The sequence below is a fragment of the Dermochelys coriacea genome, chromosome 28 (assembly GCF_009764565.3).
Source record: "Dermochelys coriacea isolate rDerCor1 chromosome 28, rDerCor1.pri.v4, whole genome shotgun sequence".
NCBI lineage: Eukaryota > Metazoa > Chordata > Testudines > Dermochelyidae > Dermochelys > Dermochelys coriacea.
In genome coordinates, this window is record NC_050095.1 from 2144068 (window position 1) to 2166199 (window position 22132).

Consider the following 22132-nt stretch of genomic DNA (forward strand, 5'->3'; position numbering starts at 1 on the left):
GCGACAGGGTCACCATTAACGAACATATTGCTGGCATGGTCACAATATGGCCACCATTGGGGGGGGGGGTGGGGCTGGCCATAATTGACGCAACATACTTTCCTGGTGACTTTTAAGAGCTGCTCACCCCTTGTAACGCTTTGCGATGCTGAAACAAACCCGCACAAGTCAGGACCCACCCACTAAATGTTGTGTAATTTATGCACAGTCCCTTGGCAGTTGGCCACCGAAGTTAAGAATATGGCCACCATTGTTAGCAATATGACTGCCATTAGTGACAATATGGCTGGTGGCCACCAACGTTAAGAATATGGCTGCCGTTGTGGACAATACCGCCGCCGTAGTTGGCATTGTGGTCACTGTTGCCATCAAGATGGTCTCCATCAGCTGTGAGATGGATGGTCCTAGCCGCAAGATGTCCACCCCTGGAGGTAGGGTGGTTGCCACCGGCAACAAGAGGGCTGCCCCTGGCAGTAAGATGGCTGCCGTTGGGTAGCAAGACAGTACAGTACACCTCACTCCCCTCTCCAGAACCAGGGGGAGAATCCTGGCTCCCAGCCCCCTGGCGCTAACCACTAGCCCCCACTCACCTCCCCCCCCCAAGCTGGGAAGAGAACCCAGGAGTCCTGGCTCCCAGCCCCCCTTGCTCTAACCCACCAGCTCCCACTTCCCTCCCAGAGCCGGGGAGAGAACCCTGGAGTCCTGGCTCCCATCTCCCCCACTCTGCCTCCCATTCTGACATCTGTCTCCTCTCTCTTCCAGGCGCACCGTTCCCCGTAGCTCCGGCGGCAGTGACCTCCCCTCCCGTGATGTTGGGCGCGGCGGCCGGACCTCTTTCCACCCGAGCATCCGGGTCCTGGCCCCCAAGGGGCTAAAGAGCCCGGTGCCCTCTCCCCGCCTTGCACCCGTCCCCTCCAGGCTCCCTTGAATCATGCCTCCCGTCTGGTTCGGTGTCCACAGCTTTCTGCTGCGCCTCTCCAACCACCCCAGGTGGGGACGCCGGCGGCCCCAGGCCCCCCTGCTCTGGCTCCTGCTCCTGGGCTGGCCCGCCTGGGTCCAGCCAGCCACCTTCAAGGTGGGGGTGATGGGGCCCTGGACCTGTGACCCCATCTTCGCCCAGGCCTTGCCCGAGGTGGCCGCCCAGCTGGCCGTGGGGCGGCTCAACAGGGACCCCACCGTGAACCAGGGTTACTGGTTCGACTACGTGCTGCTGAACGAGGAGTGCCAGACCAGCCAGGCGCTGGTGGCCTTGGTCAAGGCCGAGCGCTACGCCTCTGGCTTCATCGGGCCGCTCAACCCGGGGTCCTGCGGGGCGGCCGGGCCGCTGGGCCGGGCCTGGAACAAGCCCTTCTTCTCCTGGGCCTGCCTGAACGGGGACGCCGAGGTCGAGCGCTGGGGCACCTTCGCCCGGCCCCTGCCCCGGGCCTCGGCCGTCCTCTACGCCGTTCTCCAGTTCTTCCGCTGGGCCCACGTGGCCGTGGTCACCTCCCGGCAGGACCTGTGGGTGGAGGTGGGGCAGGGCCTGGCCAGCTCCCTGCGCGAGTTGGGCTTGCCCGTGGGCGTGGTGACCACCATGGAGCCCGGGGCCGACGGGGCCCGGAATGCCCTGCGGAGGGTGCAGAGAGCCGACAACGTCAGAGGTACGCCGGTGGGGGAGGGGCAGGACTCCTGGGTTCTCTCCCCACCTCTGGGAGGGTAGCGGAAGAGGGGTCTAGTGGGTTAGAGCAGGGGGGGCTGGGAGCCAGGATTCCTGGGTTCTCTCCTGCTTCTGGGAAGGGAGTGGGGTCTAGTGGTTAGAGCAGAGGAGCCAGGATTTCTGAGTCGGGAATGGCTGGGAGCTGAAACCGGACAAATTCCGACAGGAAATAAGGGGGCCATGTTGCCCCGGGAGGGGGATCAGCCCCTGGGAACAGCCTCCAAAGGAGGGAGAATGCCCCATCACTGGGAGACTTTCACGGCCGAGGGGACGCACTGGTTGAGCTGGAAGCTGCAGGTTCGATGGTGGGAGAGGTCAGCGAGGTCCACTGGGCTCTGGCCAGCCCTGCTGGCCTGGAGATGTGTGAATTTACCAGGGGCTGGGTGCCTAGATAGAGAAGATGGGTGTGGGTATAGGGGGATGGACGGGCAGAGAGATGTAGGGGGAACGGATAGATAAATAAAGGCACAAGAATGTTTGTATGGGGGTGGATGGACAGAAAGGTGTGGGGGATGGACGAACGGACAGACGGAGAGGTGTGCGGATGGATGGACAGACAGATGGAGAGGTGTGTGGGGTGGATGGACGGACAGACGGGAGGTGTGTAGGGGATGGATGGACGGACAGAAAGAAGGAGAGGTGTGTGGATGGATGGACAGACGGAGAGGTGTGTGCGGTGGATGGATGGATAGACGGAGAGGTGTGTGGATGGATGGACAGACAGACGGAGAGGTGTGTGGGGTGGATGGATGGATGGATGGATGGGCAGACAGACGGAGAGGTGTGTGGGGTGGATGAATGGATAGACGGAGAGGTGTGTGAGGTGGATGGATGGATGGACAGACGGGAGGTGTGTGGGATGGATGGATGGATGGATGGAGATGTGTGTGTGGTGGATGGATGGATGGATGGATGGATGGAGATGTGTGTGTGGTGGATGGATGGATGGATGGAGAGGTGTGTAGATGGATGGACAGACTGACGGGTGTGTGAGGTGGATGGATGGATGGAGGAAGGAGAGGGGTGTGGGGTGGATGGACAGACAGACGGAGAGGTGTGTAGATGGATGGACAGATGGACAGGTGTGTGAGATGGATGGATGGATGGATGGAGGATGGAGAGGTGTGTGGGTGGATGGACGGACAGACGGAGAAGTGTGTGGGGGATGGATGGATGGGCAGACAGACGGAGAGGTGTGTGGGGTGGATGAATGGATAGACGGAGAGGTGTGTGAGGTGGATGGATGGATGGAGGATGGAGAGGTGTGTGGGGTGGATGGACAGACAGACGGAGAGGTGTGTAGATGGATGGACAGATGGACAGGTGTGTGAGATGGATGGATGGATGGAGGATGGAGAGGTGTGTGGGTGGATGGACGGACAGACGGAGAAGTGTGTGGGGGATGGATGGATGGACAGATAGAAGTGCTTGAGGATGGATGGAGACAGAGACGTGGGGGGAATAGAGGGTGTGCGGGGATGGGAAGTCAGAGGACTCTTGGGGTGATGGGTGGAACACCGAAGTCCTGGTGCAAGGGGGAAGCCCGATCCCGTGGGGGGCTGGGGGCCAGAGGGGGGACCAGCTCTGCCCACCATTCTAACAGGCACTTTTCAGCCTTCTGGTGCATCTTCCTCCCCTCCCCCCCAATGTCCCCTTGCCCCCCATGTCCCCCGTCCCCCACAGTGGTGGTGATGTGCATGCACTCGGTGTTGCTGGGCGGGGAGGAGCAGCGCCTCCTGCTGGAGAAGGCCGAGGACCTGCGCATGACAGATGGCACCTTCATCTTCATCCCCTACGACACGCTGACATACAGCCTGCCCTACCGCCAGACCCCCTACCCCGTGCTGGGCAACAACACCAAGCTGCGGCTGGCCTACGATGCTGTGCTCACCGTCACTATCGACGCCCCTGAGCACAGCTTCCGTGAGGCTTTCCAGGATGCCCAGCGGGCGCACGAGCTGCCGGCTCACCTGGACCCCACACAGGTGGGCACCGGACATGGAGGGCACAGGCCGTAGGGTGCTGGTCTTGACCCTGGGATGGGCAGAGAGGTAGGGGTGTTGGGACCATGGGTTGGAGGTGCACAGATGTGACTAGTGAGGAGACAGCACCCTTGGGCAGCTGGAGGCGGCATGCCAAGACCCGCCACCCGCTGCCCCTGACCCCATTCCCCCTCTGCCCCCAGGTGCACCCGCTCTTCGGCACCATCTACAACTCCATCTATTACCTGGCCAAGGCGGTGGAGCGCACGCGGCAGGCTGGCCGCTGGGTGATGGGCTCCAGCGTCGCCGAGCACGCCCGGGACTTCCAACTGGACGGCTTCTGCCAGCCGCTGGCGGCCGACAAGGATGGTGACCCCGTGGTGAGGTACATCATCCTTGACACGGACGGCAAAGGGAACCACCTCTGGCCCACCTACAGCGTGGCCACAGGGCCCGAGGGGCTGCGCTACTTGGGGCACACCATCCACTGGCCCCACAGTGCCAGCCCCGGCACCGACTCGAGCTGCTGGTTCGACCCAACGTCTGTCTGTTCTGGGGGTGAGTGCTTGCTGTCTGTCCGTCTGTCCTCCAGCCTCCCGATGTGTCCCTCCCTGCATGCGTCTGGTCTGTCTGTCTAGCTGGACATCCACCCCTGTTCATGCCCACCCATCTGTCTTGCTGTCCAGCCATCTGTCCCCAAGCGCAGCCATCCACCCGTCCGTCCATCCCTACGAGCACCCATCCACTCATCCAGCCAGCCGTCCGTCCCAACATGTATCCATCTACCTGTCCATCTGTTCATCCGTCCCCATGCTCACCCATCCTCCTGTCTGTCCATCTAACTGTCCCCATGCATACACATCTGCCCGTCCATCCAGCCATCCGTCCTCACACGCACCCATCTGCCCGTCCGTCCAGCTGATCTTCCCTTCACGCACCCTTCCACCCCTCCGTCTAGCCATCTGTCCACACGCGCACCCATCCGCCCGTCCAGCCATCCGTCCCCATGTGCACCCATTCGCTCGTTCATCCATTCATTTCCAAGCGCACCCATCTGCCCATCCATCTATCCATGCATCCCCACGTGCACCTGTACGTCCATCTATCTGTTCTTATGTGCGCCACCCCCTCGTCGGTCCAGCCATCTGTCCCCATGCGCACCCATCCGCCTATTTGTCCAACTGTCCATCCCCACGTGCACCCATCCACGCATCCATTGATCCATCTGTCTGCACGAGCACCCATCCACCTGTTGATCTATCCATCCATCCATCCCCATGAGCACCCATCAGCCCATCCGTCCAGCCATCCATCCCCAAGAGTACCCCTCTGGTCATCCATCCAACCATCCATCCCTATGCAACCATCCACCCGTCCGTCTTTCCATCTGTCCCCACACGCACCAGTCTGCCTGTCCATCCAACAGTCTGTCCCCATGAACACTCATTTGCTCGTCCATCCATTCGTCTCCACAAGCACCCGTCCTCCAGTCCATCCATCCTCACACGCAGCCATCCGCCCATCCATTTATCCATCAGTCCCCACGTGCACCCATCTGTCCATCCAGCCATCCATTCCCACGTGCACCAACCCACCTATCTGTCCAGCCAATCTTCTCTACGCGCACCCGTCCGCCCATCCAGCCATCTGTCCCCACATGAATGCATCTGCCTGTCTGTCCAGCCATCCATTCCCATGAGCCACACCACCTGTCTGTCCAGCCAATGTTCCCTACATGCACCCTTCCGCTGTCCCTCCAGCCATCTGTTCACATGGGCACCCATCCGCTTGTCCATTACAGCCATCTGTTCCTACACTCCACCGTTTGTCCGTCTGTTCAGCCATCCGTTCCCACGCACATCCCTCCGCCCATCCAGCCATTCGTCCCCACTGCATGCCCAATTTGTCCTGCCATCTGTCCCCATGCGCATTCCACCCCCTGTCCATTTATCCATCTGCCCCATACACACCCACACACCCATCTGTCTATCCATCTGTCCCCCTGTGCACTCATCCACCATCTGCCAGCCATCCATCCCCATGTTCGCCCATCCACCTGTCCATTTATCTATCCATCTCCATGTGCACCTTCCTGTCCATCTATCTATCTGTTCCTATGCCGCCACCCCCTCATCTATTCAGCCATCCATTCCATGTGCACCAACCCCACCTGTCCCCCTTCACCTTTTCCACCCGTTCATCCAGCCATCCGTCCCCATGCGTCCTGTAACCGATGCTGGCTTTGATGGGACCCAATGAGAATACCAATTCAGGACAAATTGCTTAAAGCAGGGCAGTTACAGCCAAGGCTGGGGTTCCTTTGCACACCAAGGCAAACCAAACCAGCCAAACAGAGGAAGACTTTGGTTTTACCCCACTGGGCTAGCCACAAGTCACACAAGCAATTCCCTTAGACACTCCAGTTTCCCAGTATCACCACCAGTGCCACGTTATGGTGACAAATGGTTATGAAAACCAATACCCGGTAAAAGAAACAAGGTTCTCCCAATCCCAAAGGACCAAGCCCCAGACCCAGGCCAATATACAAGTCGATCTTACCCACAATCACACTGTTGCCAATCCTTTAGAATCCAAAATCTAAAGGTTTATTCATAAAAGGAAAAGGTAAGAGATGAGAGCTAGAATTGGTTTTACTGGAATCAATTCCATAGAGTAATGGCCAAGTTCTTGGTTCAGGCTTGTTGCAGTGATGGAATAAACTGTAGGTTCAAATCATGTCTCTGGAGAACATCCACAGCTGGGATGGGGCTTTCAGTTCTTTGTCAGAGCTTCAGTTTGTAGCCAAGTCCCTCCAGAGGCAAGAAGCAGGAGTGAGACAAGATGGAGGAGCTGCAAGCAGCCTTTTATATCCTTGCCCTGAGGACGACTCACAGCAGCAAGATGGAGTCTGGCGTAAATGGGCAAGTCACATGTCCACTCATGACTCAGTTTGCAGGCCGACGCCATTGTTTACATGTTAATTTGAATGTTCCCAGGAAAGCTCAGATGCGGTATTGGCATCTCCCAAAGTCCATTGTCGTTAAGTGTTTTCTGACTGGGCACTTACTGAGAATAGTCCCTTCTCAAGAAGCTGACCAAATGCTTCGCTGAGGCTACTTTGAATCAAAACATACTGAGATACAAGTCCATAGCCAATATTCAAACTTCAACTACAAGAATGATACACACACAGAGATAGCATAATCATAATCAGCAAATCATAAACTTCCTATAGACACGTTACATGACAACCTTTGTACAATATTTGCTGCAAAATATAACAGTGGTTCAACAATGATCTACATGATCACAGGTTATGTCAATAACGCCCCTTTCCGCCTGTCCGTCCAGCTGTCTGTCCCCTCATGCAGCCATACGCCCCCATCTGTTCATCTGTTCCCACATGCACCCATATGCCCATCTGTCCGTCCATCTGTCCCCACACGCCCCTTCCACCCATCTGTCCAGCCATCTGTCTGTCCCCATATGCACCCATCTGTCTGTCCATCCAGCCATCTGTCCCCACACACACCTTCCCACCACCTCTGCACCCACCTGTCCTTCTATCCATCAATTCTCAAGTGCATCCACCCATCCGTCTGTCCATCCATCCCTCTGCATGCACATCCATCCCCATCCATCCATATCTTCACACACATCCAACTGTCCATCCACCCATCCCTGCCCAGCCAACCATCCGTCCTCACGTATACCCACCCACCCTCTGTCCGTCCATCCACCTGTCTATCCATCTATCCCTGCACTCCCAACAACCTCCCATCCATCTCCCTCCCCACACAAACCCACCTGTCTGTCTGTCCGTCCCTCCCTCCCTCCCTCCTTTGCATGCAAACTCATCCATCCGTCCATCCATCCTTCTGTCCACCCATCCAACCCCCTGCACAAACCCCCATCCATCCATCCATCCATCCATCCATCCATCCATCCATCCATGCACATCTACCCATCTGTCTGTCCATCCGCCCATTCCCATTAGCACCCACCTATCTGTCCATCTATTCACCCACCCACCCATCATTTGTCTGTCCCTCCCTCCTCACACCCACCCATCTGTCCATCTGTCCATCCATCCACTCACCTTTCCATCCAATCACGCATCCCTTGCACACCCATCCATTTCCATACACACCTCGAACTGTCTGTCTCTGTCCAGTTCCTGTTTGTGGTGAAGGACTTTAGTGGTGGCCATGTTGGATCCTGGCACTTCCCGCTGTACATTGAATGCACTGGGCTGGCTATTTTACTTTGAGCTGACCTTTATTGGCTGGACGCAGAGCCCCTCCCTGTGTGTCATAGACCCCATACTGCTTCTATTCCTGGAGAGTTTCCTTTGGCTGGAGCCTGTGTTTTCGGAGCAGGCGACTCATGGCTCTGCACCAGCCGGGAATTCCTCAGATGGCCACGGATTTGCCCAGTTTGATGCTTGACGGTTGCCCTGGGACCTCCTGGCTTGGTTCTGGAGCCTTCATTATCCCTGACCACTTGAGCTGCCAATAGTCAGAGAATCCCCTTCCTTGCCCTCCATCTGTGGGGTGGCAGGGATTGAGGGGGGAAGCCTTTTGGGATGGAGGAGGGGAAAGGGAGGAGTTCTGCTGAGAGAAATGGGGAAAGAGGAGGGGTCCGTATGGGTGAGATTGGGGGAGACGAGGGGATCCTTTTGGGGTATTGGAACAGGGAGAAGAAGAGGTCAGACCCCGGAAACCCTTGTATGGGATTGTGGGGGGCAGGGAAATGGGGGCATTCCTGGGTGAGTTTCAAGGGGAGATGGAGGGCTGATCCTGAGTAGGCTGGGGGAGCTGGAGGTCTCCCCTGCCCTCCATCGTAACCCCGCCCCTGCTCTCCCTCTCCTGTAGGGGTGGATCCCAGCTTCATCCTGCTCCTCTTCATCCTGGTTTCCAGCTTCATTGTTGGGGGAACGATTCTTGCTTATTACATCAGGTGAGAGCTGTGGTGGGCAACTTCCTGCTCTGGGCTCATGGCGTCATTGGCGGCTAAATTGGATCCCAGCCCATCTCGTTGTGGGCTCATGGCGTCATTGGCAGCCATGTTGGGTCCCAGCCCATCCCGTTGGGGGCTCGTGGCGTCATTGGTGGCCATGTTGGGTCCCGGCCCATCCGGTTGTGGGCTCATGGCGTCATTGGCAGCCATGTTGGGTCCCGGCCCATCCTGTTGTGGGCTCATGGCATCATTGCCGGCCATGTTGGGTCCCGTCCCGTCCCGTTGTGGGCTCGTGGCGTCAATGGTGGCCATGTTGGGTTCTGGCCCATTCCGTTGTGGGCTTGTGGTGTCATTGGCAGCCATGTTGGGTCTCGGCCCATCCATATTGAATCCTTGTTCCTTATCACTAGCTGAGGGGTAACAATTGTATTGACAACCATGCCGTCTCTTGGCTTTTCCTAGGACTGGCAGGCAGAGGTTGCTGGGGGAGACCCCACATTCATGTCTGCTGCCCTACTATCTCCATAGACTCCCACTTTTAATTAATCCTGGGGGGGCAGGGGGTCATCTGGTGTTTCCATGTCCCAGTGCCCAGCAGGGGAGGTAGCCCAAGCAAGGTTCCCCCCTGCCATTTCCCAAGCTGGGTTCTCCACATCCTTTCCCAGCCGTCAGGGGGGAGGTGCAATGCCCCCCCACACACTTCGGGGCTCACTCCCCATGCATCTGTTTTCCACACCTTGCAGGCGCCGGATCCTGCATGCCCAGCTGATGAAGGGGCCCAACAAGATCATTCTGACCATGGACTTGACCTTCATCCACACCCAGAGCAGCAACAAAGTAAGAAGCAGAGTTGGGGGGGGGCAAAGGACGGCACAGGGGGGACCCACTGGGGCCAAGGGGCAGGGGCTGTCCAGGGTGATGGGTGGGGCGGAGCTGGGAAAGTGAGTCTTCAGAAGGGTTGGAAGTCCTTGGGGTCAGGGGTTCGGGACGGTGGAGTGAAGCGGGAGGAGGGTCGGAGGTCAGGTAGGACGGCCATGGTGACGGCGTTAGGGGGCCAGGGGCCAGGGGGATCAGACATGTTTCCTGGGGTCACAGACATGCCTCGGGGTCAGGGACATTGGGCTAGTGTGCCCCCAGGGCAGAGGGCGAGACACCCCCAGGGCTGGGGGATTGGGGTCAGAGATGCCAACTGGGGGTCATGCTCCCTGGGGGGACAGGGGGCACACCCTAGAGGTCAGGGGTCAGAATGCAAGGGAGTTCAGTGGGTGGAAGGGATCTGGGGTCAGAGGCCCCCCCAAAGCCAGGCTGATGCTCTGCCTTGGCCCCCGGCAGGAAGATGGACGAGAGTCGCACCAGCCTGGCAGGGAAGAGTGTCTCTGACATGCGGAGCCTTCAAGAGCCTGGCAGCTGCCCCCGACAACACCCAATGTGGCTGTCGCGAGGTAACTTTCCTCCGGCCCCCCCTGACGCCCCCTGGCACCCCCTTCCTCTGCGGCCGGCCTCTCCTCCACGACACTGAACCCCCCACTGGGTAATACTCCGGGCACTGCCCCCCAGGGCACCCGACCTCCCCCACCAGCTATATTACCCCCTGCGGCACTGCTCTCAGGGCACACGACCCCACACCAGCTAAATACCACATTGTTACCCCACACTGCACATCCCTGCCCCAGGGCACAGACCCCCCCACCAGCTAAATACCCCCTGGGCACTGCTCCCAGGGCACAGACCCCCCCACCAGCTACATACTACCCTGGGCACTGCTCCCAGGGCACAGACCCCCCCACCAGCTAAATACTCCCTGGGCACTGCTCCCAGGGCACAGAACCCCCTCACTGGCTAAATAGCCCCCTGGGCATGCCCCCAGGGCACAGACCCCCCCCTGCTGGGTAAATTCCCCCTGGGCACTGCACCCAGGGCACAGACCCCCCCACCAGCTAAATACCCCCTGGGCACTGCTCCGCAGGGCACAGACCTTTCCCTACGGGTAAATACCCCATGGGCACTGCCCCCATGTGCCCCCACCAGATAATGCACTTGTGCACAGCCCTGGGTGCTCCCACCCGGTAAAATACCCCCGGGGCAGTGTCCTGCAGGTGCACCACGAGGTAAATACCCCCTGGGTATTGTCCCGCACTGGGTATTTACCCCAGGACACCCTCTGTCAGGTAAATACCCCTTCCTGGGGTAAATACCTCTTGCTGGGAACATACCCCCTGGGTAAGTATCCACCTGGGTTTCACTCCCTCCGTGTCTTCTGGGATGGCTCTGCCCACCACCCCGGCCATGCCAGCTCCCCTGGGACACCTGTGCTTCCCATACCGCCCTCCAGTGCAGCCATCCCCTCCCTCAGTCTGAACAGGGATCCCCTCTGCTCCTCCACCTCCCTACCCCCTTTCCCCACCCCGCCGGCATTCGGGGCGTCCCCCCCTCGCACCGCTTCTCTCTCCCCCACCCCGCCAGGCTGCATGATTGACCACTTGTTTCCTGCCATCCTTAGGGAGATGAGAAGCACAAAAATGCAACAGCCACGTCCCCTTCCTCCTCCTTCTTGTTAACAACCAAGGGCCTAGTGGCAGCCGTGCAGGTAAGCGGCCAAGGCTCCAGGCACTGCCTTTGGGCTCCCGCATCCTTCCCCTCGGCTTCTTCCCTTCCTGCCCCCCGGGTTCGGCTCCCTCCCAAGGACAGGAGGGAAAGCAGAGGCTATGGCACCCGTAGCCGCCCCCCACTTCCCCGTCACCTGCATTCAGTCTGGGGTCTGGGTCCAATCTCCTTGTCAGCCACATCACCCGCCTGTTGGATCTGCCTGTCCCTGGAGGGAGAGGGGATCCCCCTTGCTGGGGGCGGGTTTTTGATTTTTTTTTTATGGTGCGAGAAGTGAGAATTTCTACCCATGATGCACATGGCACGCAGTAGGGGGGCCCCTCTGGAGGAAGGGGGGAGTGGTTCCTATTATTGGTGTTACGTGGGCCAGGCTACCACTCACCGGGGACCCCATTGTGCCGGGTGCTGCCCAGACCCGACGAGGGGCCGGGCCTCTCATGCCGTGGCACCTGCCTGGACCCAGAACCCAGATCTGGCCTGTTGCGGCCAGGTGCTGCCCGGATCCCGACTGAGATCTGGGCCCTGTTGGGCCAGGTGCTGCCCATATCCCGACCCAGATCTGGGCCCTGTTGGGCCAGGTGCTGCCCGGATCCCGACCCAGATCTGGGCCCTGTTGGGCCAGGTGCTGCCCGGATCCCGACCCAGATCTGGGCCCTGTTGGGCCAGGTGCTGCCCGGATCCCGACTGAGATCTGGGCCCTGTTGGGCCAGGTGCTGCCCATATCCCGACCCAGATCTGGGCCCTGTGGGCCAGGTGCTGCCCGGCTCCCGACCCAGATCTGGCCCTGTTGGGCCAGGTGCTGCCCGGATCCCGACCAGATCTGGGCCCTGTTGGGCCAGTGCTGCCCGGGATCACGACCCAGATCTGGGCCCTGTTGGGCCAGGTGCTGCCCGGATCCCGACCCAGATCTGGGCCCTGTTGGCCAGGTGCTGCACGGATCCAAAACCAGATCTGGGCTGTGATCCTCCCGTTAACGATCCTCGTACTCCAGGAGCTGCATGCCACCCAACATTGCAACCCTCCTGAGCCCACATCCAGCAGCTGATGCATCGGCCAGTGGGGTCTCCTCAAGGCTGAGACTCGATTTCCTCTCACCAGGCAGCAGGGTTTGGGGGTGTGTGTGACAATATGAAGTTTCTCCCCCCCTGCCCCGGGAGCTGAACTCTTGAAGATTTCCCAGCACCAAGGCAGGAATAGTGGGATTCCCAGCCGCGGTCCCCCACTGGGGACTCTCCCAACACTGGGGGGGGCTCCTTGTTGCCCACCAGTGGCCAGTCCGGGTATGGCAATGGGTGAATTTTGACAGCTGCTGTCCGAAATTGTCCTGTTCTTCTGTGCCAAGCAGAACAGCCTGGAATTTTATCTCTGTTCTTTGACACGAGGCCTCAAATCAATCCCCGCTGGCATCCTTGGCAGAATAACCCCGCGGATGGAGGACACCCCATCCCGATTTGCAGCTCCAGGCAAAAGTTCAGAGGGTTGGAAGCCAGATGCGTTCAACCTCCTGCATATGACACAATTTCTCCCTGTGCTAAACCCAATGACATGTTACTTAGCCATAAAGAACGGGAGGGTTTTGTAACCCTGCCATGACTCCCCCCCATGACCCTTGAAACCCTGGCTCTAAAATTTTGGCTTTCTTACCAAGAATACCCCAGTTTTTCTTGTTTCTGCTGCTTTGTTTGAGTTGCATCAAGCAGAGTCTGATAGCAAAGAGGCAGGGACACCTGGGTTCTGTTCTTGGTTCGGTGGTGAGACCTGGGGGAAAGGGCTGAGATCTACTCCAGGCCTCAGTTTCCCCCCGACTCACACACCCCTGGGAAATTGGGTAAATGGTGCCCACTGCCTATCTGAAATGCTGGAAAATGGGGTTCGAACCCATCAGGTTGATCGCAGTAGTATACAGCTCGATAGCATCATCCACCATATATTTTTGGACAGATTTCCAAGCCCCATTTAGGGTTTATATCCCACCTCCTTCCTCGTTTCCATTGGTGTCGAAGTTCAGTGCCATTGGCCATTTTGAAAAAAAAATTGTTGATTATGTTTTATGTTTGAATGGGGGGTGTTGTATGCTTCTGCTTTGATACATTTGATTGATTGTTTAGCGAAAAAGGTTTGAAAGAATAGCATGAGAGAGCTTAAAGATTAAAAAATAATCAATTTTTTTTTTTCCAAATGGCCGATGGCGCCAAACTTCGACACCAACGGAAACAGGGATGGAGGGTGGGATATAAGCCCTGAATGGAGCATGGAAACCTGTCAAAAAGACATGGTGATGAATGCTATTCAGCCATATACTACTGGACCACCCTTCCCCCCCGCCGAAAAACAGCTCTGGTCTTTCGGGTCCCGAGGGCCCCGATCTTATCAATGGATCTGTCTCATGCATGATTGGTGTTTTCCACTCCAATTCTGGCTAACGCGTCCATCTGAGTGGAACTTCAGAATCAATCTGTGTGGAAGTGTGCTGGTGAATCAGGGAGTTTTGAATCGAGTTGGTCAGAAATGGATTTTCTGTCTTGTAATTTTTTTTTTTTTTAGATTTTTTTTTGGGGGGAAAAATCAAACAAAATTTTTTGAGGGGGGAACATTTTGAACCTTCAAAATTTCAGAATTTGAAGGGCAAAACTCAATTGTGAAATAGATTTAGTTTCAGCTGGAAGTCTCTTATCTTGAGGAATTCCAATGTTTCGTTCAGCTCAGTCTGAACTTTTTCCATGGTTGGTTTGAATTCTCTTTGACGATCGAGTAATGAAAAGTCATTTCACAATGGGAAAAAACCCACACAAATGTTTTGCCCCCAAATCAGATGTTTTTCACCCTTTTGAAATTGCCCTCTCCCCTCTTGCCCCTTCCCCAATTTTTTGAATGAAATTGATGCCAAAAATTTTGGCATGGCCCAAACGGCATCTGCCAATGGGAAACTGTTTTGCTGAGAATTTTCCTACCGCCTCTACTGGGGAGAGATCAACAAAGACCTGTGAAATGGGGTTTTGAGAAGGAAACCTTAGCCTGGCGCAAACCTTGCCCTCCCCCCGAATCATAGCCCCCATAGCAACTGGTGGGATGGTGCCATAGCTGGCTGAGTGGCTTCCCGCTCATGCTGGGTTTGTTTTCTTTCTGGCTGGAGTGGGTGATCGTGGGCATGGCTTTCCCCAGCTGAGGACGAAGGCATGAGGCCAAAGTTTTGGGATGGAGCAATTTTGATGGTGGGTCTTAGCCAGCTGGGAGGGGCAACTAACAACTCAACCTCCTTCTGCCATCCCCAGACCTACCCCCACAGCCTTCCAGGCCAGGTGCCAATTCTGTTCAGGGCATGGGGTGGTGGAGCTCTGGCATGGAAAAGGAGGATACATTTTTTAAAGCTCTAGCACTAAACACTGAGCAGCCCTTTGCCTGTTGGTTAGAAGGGGAAGGGCTGGGAGCCAGGACTACTGGGTTCTCTCTCCAGCTCTGGGATGGGAGTGGGGTCTAGTGATCAGAGCAAGAGGGAGGGCTGGACAACAGGGACTGACCCGAGAGCCTGGTGCAGTGAGGGGTAAAGAACCGAAGGACCTGGTGCTGAAAATGCAGGGGGCAGCCTGTCACAGAGTGTGGGGGAGGTCCGGGCCCTGCACCCCCCTCTTCCTGGGATTCACCGTGACTCTCAGCCAGCCAGTAAAGTGGAAGGTTTATTGGACAATAGGAACACAGTCTAAAACAGAGCTTGTGGGTACAACCAGGACCCCTCAGTCAAGTCCTTCTGGGGGGCAGAGAGCTTAGACCCCAGCCTTGGGGTTCCTGCGTTCGACCATCCAGCCGAAAACTGAAATTAAAAAACCCCCCTCTGCCAGTCTCATTCCTCCTCCCCCCGGCTCCTCCTCCAGCCTTTGTCCAGTTTCCCAGGCAAAGGTGTCACCTGGGTCCAACCCCTTCCTGGCTCAGGTGACAGGCTCAGGTCTCCTCACTCCAATGGAGTCACCCCCTGCTCTCCCATCCCCCGTGCAGACAGTCCCAGCAGATGTAGACGGCATTCCCCGGTCAGTCCACCCCGCTCCCTGCTGCGTCACATCTCTCCCCCCTTCAAGACTGAACTGAGTGGGGTCACTCTGACCAGTGACCTGGGGAAGTTCAGGGCCCCCTCTCCGGGACAACGCATCCGCTATCATGTTGGCACTTCCCTTCACATGGACCACATCCATGTCCTAATCCTGCAGTAGCAGGCTCCACCTCAGGAGCTTGGCGTTGGCTCCTTTCATCTGGTGTAGCCAGGTCAGGGGAGAGTGGTCGGTGTACACGGGGAAGTGTCGCCCAAATAGATAGGGCTCTAGTTTCTTAAGGGCCCACACCATGGCTAGGCACTCCTTCTTGATGGCCACGTATTGTTGCTCCCGGGGTATCAACCTCTTGCTCAGGTACACAATGGGGTGTCTCTCCCCATTTTCATCCTCCTGCAATTACACCGCACCCAGCCCCGTGTCTGAGGTGTCGGTGTACATCATAAAGGGCTTGTCAAAGTCTGGGTTTGCCAGAACTTGGCAACTGATCAGAACCTCCTTCAGCGTGCAGAGAGCCCTGTGGCACTGCTTGGTCCAGACCACCTTGTCTGGTTTCCCCTTCTTGCCTAGCCCAGTGATGGGGGTGGCTATGGTGCTAAAGTGGGGCACAAATCTTTGATACTATCCCGCCATCCCAATAAAGGCTTGAACCTGCTTTTTGGTTTGGGGAGCAGGCCAGTCTCTGGTCACCTCCACTTTGGCTGGTTCCGGCTTTAGGCAGCCACTCCCCACCCGGTGGCCCAGGTTTTCATAGATTCATAGATACTAAGGTCAGAAGGGACCATTCTGATCATCTAGTCCGATCTCCTGCACAACGCAGGCCACAGAATCTCACCCACCCACTCCTACGAAAAACCTCACCTATGTCTGAGCTATTGAATTCCTCAAATCATGGTTTAAAGACTTCAAGGAACAGAGAATCCTCCCTCAAGTGATCTGTGCCCCATGCTACAGAGGAAGGCAAAAAACCTCCAGGGCCTCTTCCAATCTGCTCTGGAGCAAAATTCCTTCCCAACCCCAAATATGGCATCAGCTAAACCCTGAGCATATGGGCAAGATTCACCAGCCAGATACTACAGAAAATTCTTTCCTGGGTAACTCAGATCCTACCCATCTAATATCCCATCTCAGGGGATTAGGCCTATTTACCCTGAATATTTAAAGATCAATTAATTACCAAAATCACATTATCCCATCATACCATCTCCTCCATAAACTTATCAAATAGAATCTTAAAGCCAGATAGATCTTTTGCCCCCACTGCTTCCCTTGGAAGGCTATTCCAAAACTTCACTCCTCTGATGGTTAGAAACCTTTGTCTAATTTCAAGTCTAAATTTCCTGGTGGCCAGTTTATACCCATTTGTTCTTGTGTCCACATTGGTGCTGAGCTGAAATAATTCCTCTCCCTCTCCTGTATTTATCCCTCTGATATATTTATAGAGAGCAATCATATCTCCCCTCAACCTTCTTTTAGTTAGGCTAAACAAGCCAAGCTCCTTAAGTCTCCTTTCATAAGACAAGTTTTCCATTCCTCAGATCATCCTAGTAGCCCTTCTCTGTACCTGTTCCAGTTTGAATTCATCCTTTTTAAACATGGGAGACCAGAACTGCACACAGTATTCCAGCTGAGGTCTCACCAGTGCCTTGTATAATAGTACTAAAACCTCCTTATCCCTACTGGAAATGCCTCTCCTGATGCATCCCAAAACCGCATTAGCTTTTTTCACAGCCATATCACATTGGTAAGATAAGATACTTCAGCCAACCCCACATTGCACTTCTCAGCTTTTACGGTCAGCCCTGCCTCCTGGAGTCAGTCCAGCACTTGTCTAACCTGGGACACATGGTCCTCCCAGGTCTGGCTAAAAACACAGATGTCATCACTATATGCAACGGCAAAACTCTCCATCCCCCTCAGTAGCTGATCCACCAGGTGCTGGAAGGTGGCCAGCACTGCCTTGAGGCCGAAAGACAGGGCCAGGAACTGATAGAGCCCCAGGGGGGTGATAAAGGCTGATTTCAGCCGGGCATCTGCATCCAGCGGCACTTGCCAGTAGCCCTTCGTAAGATCCATGGTTGTAAGGTACCAGGCTCCTCCCAATATGTCTAGGAGCTTGTCAGACCTGGGCATGGGGTAGGCGTCAGATACAGTGATGGCACTGAGCTTCCAATAGTCTACACAGAACCGGATCAACCCATCCTTTTTGGGGATCAGCACCACCGGCGAGGCCCAAGGGCTGGCAGATGGCTGGATCACCCCCAAAGCCAGCATGTCCCTAACCTCTCTTCCAGGTCCTGAGCAGTTTTCCCTGTGACGCAGAAGGGGGAGCATCTTATCGGTGGGTGCAATCCTATCTGCACCCGGTGGACAGTCAGATTAGTGCGTCCAGGCTGGTTGGAAAACAGCTGTCCGGTATGGATGCAGCACCCCTCTGATCTCAGCTTGCTGGGGAGGGGTTAGCTGATCCGAGAGGGGAATTGTTTCCAGGGGGGAACCAGCTCTAGTCCCAGGGAATAGATCTACTAAAGGGTCATCGCCCTGCTCCTCCCAATGTTCACACATGGCCAACACCACATTCTCCCTGGCATAATATGGCTTCATCATATTCACATGGTACACCCAGCGGTGGTGCACCTGGTTCGACAGCTCCACCACATAGTTTACCTCATTTAGCTGCTTGACAACCTTGAAAGGGCCTTCCCAGGTGGCCTGTAGTTTGTTCTTTCTCACGGGGATGAGAACCATCACCTGATCCCTGGTGGCGTAGGTGTGGGCCCATGCTGTGCGGTCATACCAGACCTTCTGCTTCTTCTGGGCTCTGGCCAGATTCTCCCTCGCCAGGCCCATGAGTTCAGCAAGTCTCTCTTGGAAGATCAGGACATACTCCACCACGGATTCTCCATCGGGAGTGGCCTTCCCCTCCCATTCGTCTCTCATCAGGTCTAGGGGCCCCCTTACCTCCTGCCATATAACAGTTTGAAAGGCAAAAATCCGGTGGACTCCTGGGGTACCTCCCTGTACAGGAACAGCAGGTGAGGTAAGTACTTCTCCCAGTCCTGCGAGTGCTGGTTCATAAAGGTTTTCAGCATCATCTTTAGCATCCCACTGAACCTCTCCCCCAGCCTATTGGACTGGGGGTGATAAGCTGAGGCCCAGTTGTGCCGGACTCCACATTTCTCCCACAAGCACCGGAGCAGGGCCGACATGAAGTTGGCCCCTTGGTCTGTCAAGACTTCCTTGGGGAGCCGCACTCTGGAGTTTGCTTGGCCAGTCCTCCAGGTCCCCTCCCATTAACACCTCAGTGGGAAAATGGTGATGCACCCCCACATCCTTGGGGCCCTCCTTGGCCCCCCATTTCAGGTGTACCCTCACTATGGGCACATTGAATGGGGTCCCGCCCACCCCCGTCAGGGCCAAGTAGATGTTGGGCATCACCCGATCTATCGCCACCACCTCGGGCCAGGCCAGTGTCACATCCACACCCGTATCCCAGTATCCATTGACCTTCTTCCCATCCACCTCCAGGGGAACAAGGCATTTGCTCCACAGGGACAGCCCCTGCCCACCCTGTAAATGAAGACCCTTGAGTCTGGGGCATTCACCCCCCCCCAGAGGAACTGGCCTGGGGCCCTCCCCGTCCTGAGCAGTTGATAAGCTGCCAGCCCCCTTTGCCTGGGAAGCCTGCCCCTCATCTGGCTGGGTCTCTACCCAGTTAACCCTGGGTGAGTTCGATCTGCTTACAGAGTAGCAGCCGTGTTAGTCTGTATTCGCAAAAAAGAAAAGGAGGACTTGTGGCACCTTAGAGACTAACAAATTTATTTGAACATAAGCTTTCGTGAGCTACAGCTCACTTCATTGGATGCATTCTGCTTAGTCTGTCATTGAGCGTTGGGCATTGGGTCCGTAGGTGGCTGGTTGGTCCCCTCGAGCCGGTTGGTTGGCCCTGACGCTGGATGTTCCCCTTGGGAAGATGTTCTCCATATTTCCCTGCTGGGAGGTCCCATGGTGACTCTCTCTCTGCATTGTAGCAAGCCTGTTCCTTTGGGACTCCTCCCTGCCACCCCGTCAGGCTCTTCACAAACTCATCGGCCAGCTTCCCTGCCTGTCGCAGGTTCTGTGGCTTTTTGTCCACCAACCATAGCCTCAGGTCAGATGGGCACCGCTCATACAGTTGCTCTAGTACAATCAGTTTAACCAGGTCCTCCTTTGTCTGAGCCCCCTCTGCCCACTTGGTGGCATATCCCTCCATGCGAACGGATAGTTGCAGATATGAGGCCTCAGGGGTTTTACACTGACTCCGGAACCTTTCCTGATACATCTAAGGAGTCTGCCCAAAATCGCGGAGCAGGGGCTTTTTGAATAGTTTGTAGTCCCCTTTCTCCGTCCCTTCCAGTTGGTGGTACAATGCCATGGCCTTGGGGTCCAGTAAGGGGGTGAGAAACCAGAGCCTGTCCACAGGATCAACCTGATGCAGCTCGCAGACCATCTCAAAGGCATCCAGGAAGTCATCTGTGTCCTCCCTCTCCTTACGCTGGGCCAGGAGGCACTTATCAAAGCTCCGTGCCGGCCGGGGTCCTCCATCACTCACCGCAGCTGAGGGCTTGCTGCTCCTCAGCCTGGCCAACTCCAGCTCATACTATCTCTGTTTTTCCTTCTCCTCCAGATCATGCTGACGCTGCTTTTCCCACTCCTGATACTGCTTTTCCCGCTCTTCCCCCTCCTCCTGGAGTTCCCGCTGCCTGAGCTCCAACTCTCTCAGTTTTAGCTCCTTCTCCCATTGCAGCCGCCTCAGCTCCAGGGATGGGGAGCTCTGCCGGGAGAATCACAGTGCCCTCAGTATTTGCTGGGCTCCTTCTGGCGCTTCCCCTAGGGATAGGTAGGAGCGGTCTCGGGAAGCCCTCAGCAGCCACCTGTTTACTCCCCGCTGGGACAGATACCGGTGCTTGCGCTGCATCTGCCAGGCTGCTTCTCTCAGAGACAGGGATCAGTTCATTCAAGCGATCTCCCTCCTCCAGCTGGGCAATCAGCTGTTCTTTGGTGAGCCTCCCAATGCGCAGCCCCCTCTGCCTGCACAGTTCCACCAGGTCGCTCTTAAGGTGTTTGCTATACGACTCAAGTTGCAATGGGGGAGGTTTAGATTGGATATTAGGAAAAACTTTTTCACTAAGAGGGTGGTGAAACACTGGAATGCGTTACCTAGGGAGGTGGTAGAATCTCCTTTCTTAGAGGTTTTTAAGGTCAGGCTTGACAAAGCCCTGGCTAGGATGATTTAACTGGGACTTGGTCCTGCTTTGAGCAGGGGGTTGGACTAGATGACCTTCTGGGGTCCCTTCCAACCCTGATATTCTATGATTCTATGATTCTAACTCCTTGCTGGCCACTCGCAGGCCTGTGTGCTCGCTGCTCCCCACGGTTTCCAGGAAGAACCCCTAGGGTGCCAGCCCTTCTCGAGGTCACCACCCCTTTGCCAGGGTTGAGCTGCAGACTCCTCCACCCCTGGGACTGCTCACTGCAATCCTCAGCGGGACCCTGTTACTGCAAAAGTCCTTCTCACTGGTCACACACTCCCAGGGGTAACCGCTCCCCCGAAACCGCTCCTCTCTGAGCCTTCAGCATGCCTGGTCCTCGTTAATCCCCTTTGTTTTACTGCTTCCCAGTCACTTACTGCAGGAAGTGCCATCCATGGGGTGCAGTACATCCCACCACTGCCAGCAGTTGTCATGGACTGTGGGGGAGTCTGGGCCCTGCACCCCTCTTCCTGGGATTCACTGTGACTCTCAGCCAGCCAGTAAAGTGGAAGGTTTATTGGACAATAGGAACACAGTCTAAAACAGAGCTTGTGGGTACAACCAGGACCCCTCAGTTAAGTGCTTCTGGAGGGCAGGGAGCTTAGACCCCAGCCTTGGGGTTCCCTGCATTCGACTACCCAGCCCCAAACTGAAACAAAAAAACCCCTCCCCCAGTCTCACTCCTCCTTCCCCGGCTCCTCCTCCAGCCTTTGTCCAGTTTCCCGGGCAAAGGTGTCACCTAGGTCCAGCCCCCTCCCGGCTCAGGTGACAGGCTCAGGTCTCCTCACTCCAGTGGAGTCACCCCCTGCTCTCCCATCCCCCGTGCAGACAGTCCCAGCAGAACTAGACGGCATTCCCCGGTCAGTCCACCCCACTCCCTGCTCCGTCACACAGCCCCCATCCCCCCTCATGTTTGCAGCATCTCTGCTGCCCTCTCCTCGCCATTGGGAAGACCGGCTTCTGCTGCTCTTCCCACTGGACACCTCTGGAGGGCGTGCTGGGGCCAGGTGGGCAGCATGAGATGGGGTGGGGTGTCTCTGGCTTGGTTTGCTGCAAACCTGGCTGGTTCTGATTCCTGCCCTGGTGTGACTGGCTGAGGGAATCCGCCGCTCTCCCAGCTCTGGGGTTAACGGGCTGCCCTTCTGTCTCCTCCCCTAGGGTGACTGGGTTTGGCTCAAGAAGTTCCCGGGGGAAAAGCACACGGAGATCAAGCCAGCCACCAAAACCAGCTTCTGCAAGGTGAGTGTGAACAGCAGTGGGGGGTCTCAGTGTAATGGCTGTGCTGAGACACAGGGAGCATTTCCCTCCCTGGCCACTGGGTGTCACCGCTGCTCCAGGGGGGCTGGGATACACCCTGTGCATTCCCCTGCCTGGCCACTAGGTCTCACCGCTGCTCCGGGTGGGGGGGATACACCCTGTGCATTCCCCTGCCTGGCCACTGGGTGTCACCGCTGCTCCGGGTGGGGGGATACACCCTGTGCATTCCCCTGCCTGGCCACTGGGTGTCACCGCTGCTCCGGGTGGGGGGATACACCCTGTGCATTCCCCTGCCTGGCCACT

General features: G+C 56.5%; 1 protein-coding gene across 1 annotated transcript in view; it reads left to right on the forward strand.

The window, feature by feature from the left end:
• The first annotated feature begins 767 nt into the window (after window positions 1–767).
• The window catches only part of GUCY2D (guanylate cyclase 2D, retinal), a 32301-nt gene continuing 10936 nt past the window's right edge, over window positions 768–22132 (forward strand). Inside the window, exons 1-6 of the mRNA XM_038386314.2 lie at window positions 768–1640; window positions 3380–3681; window positions 3882–4236; window positions 8553–8637; window positions 9381–9552; window positions 21731–21811. Of these exons, the coding sequence (XP_038242242.1) occupies window positions 932–1640; window positions 3380–3681; window positions 3882–4236; window positions 8553–8637; window positions 9381–9552; window positions 21731–21811 (1704 nt within the window). The 5' untranslated portion in view covers window positions 768–931. The remainder of the gene's footprint in view (window positions 1641–3379; window positions 3682–3881; window positions 4237–8552; window positions 8638–9380; window positions 9553–21730; window positions 21812–22132) is intronic.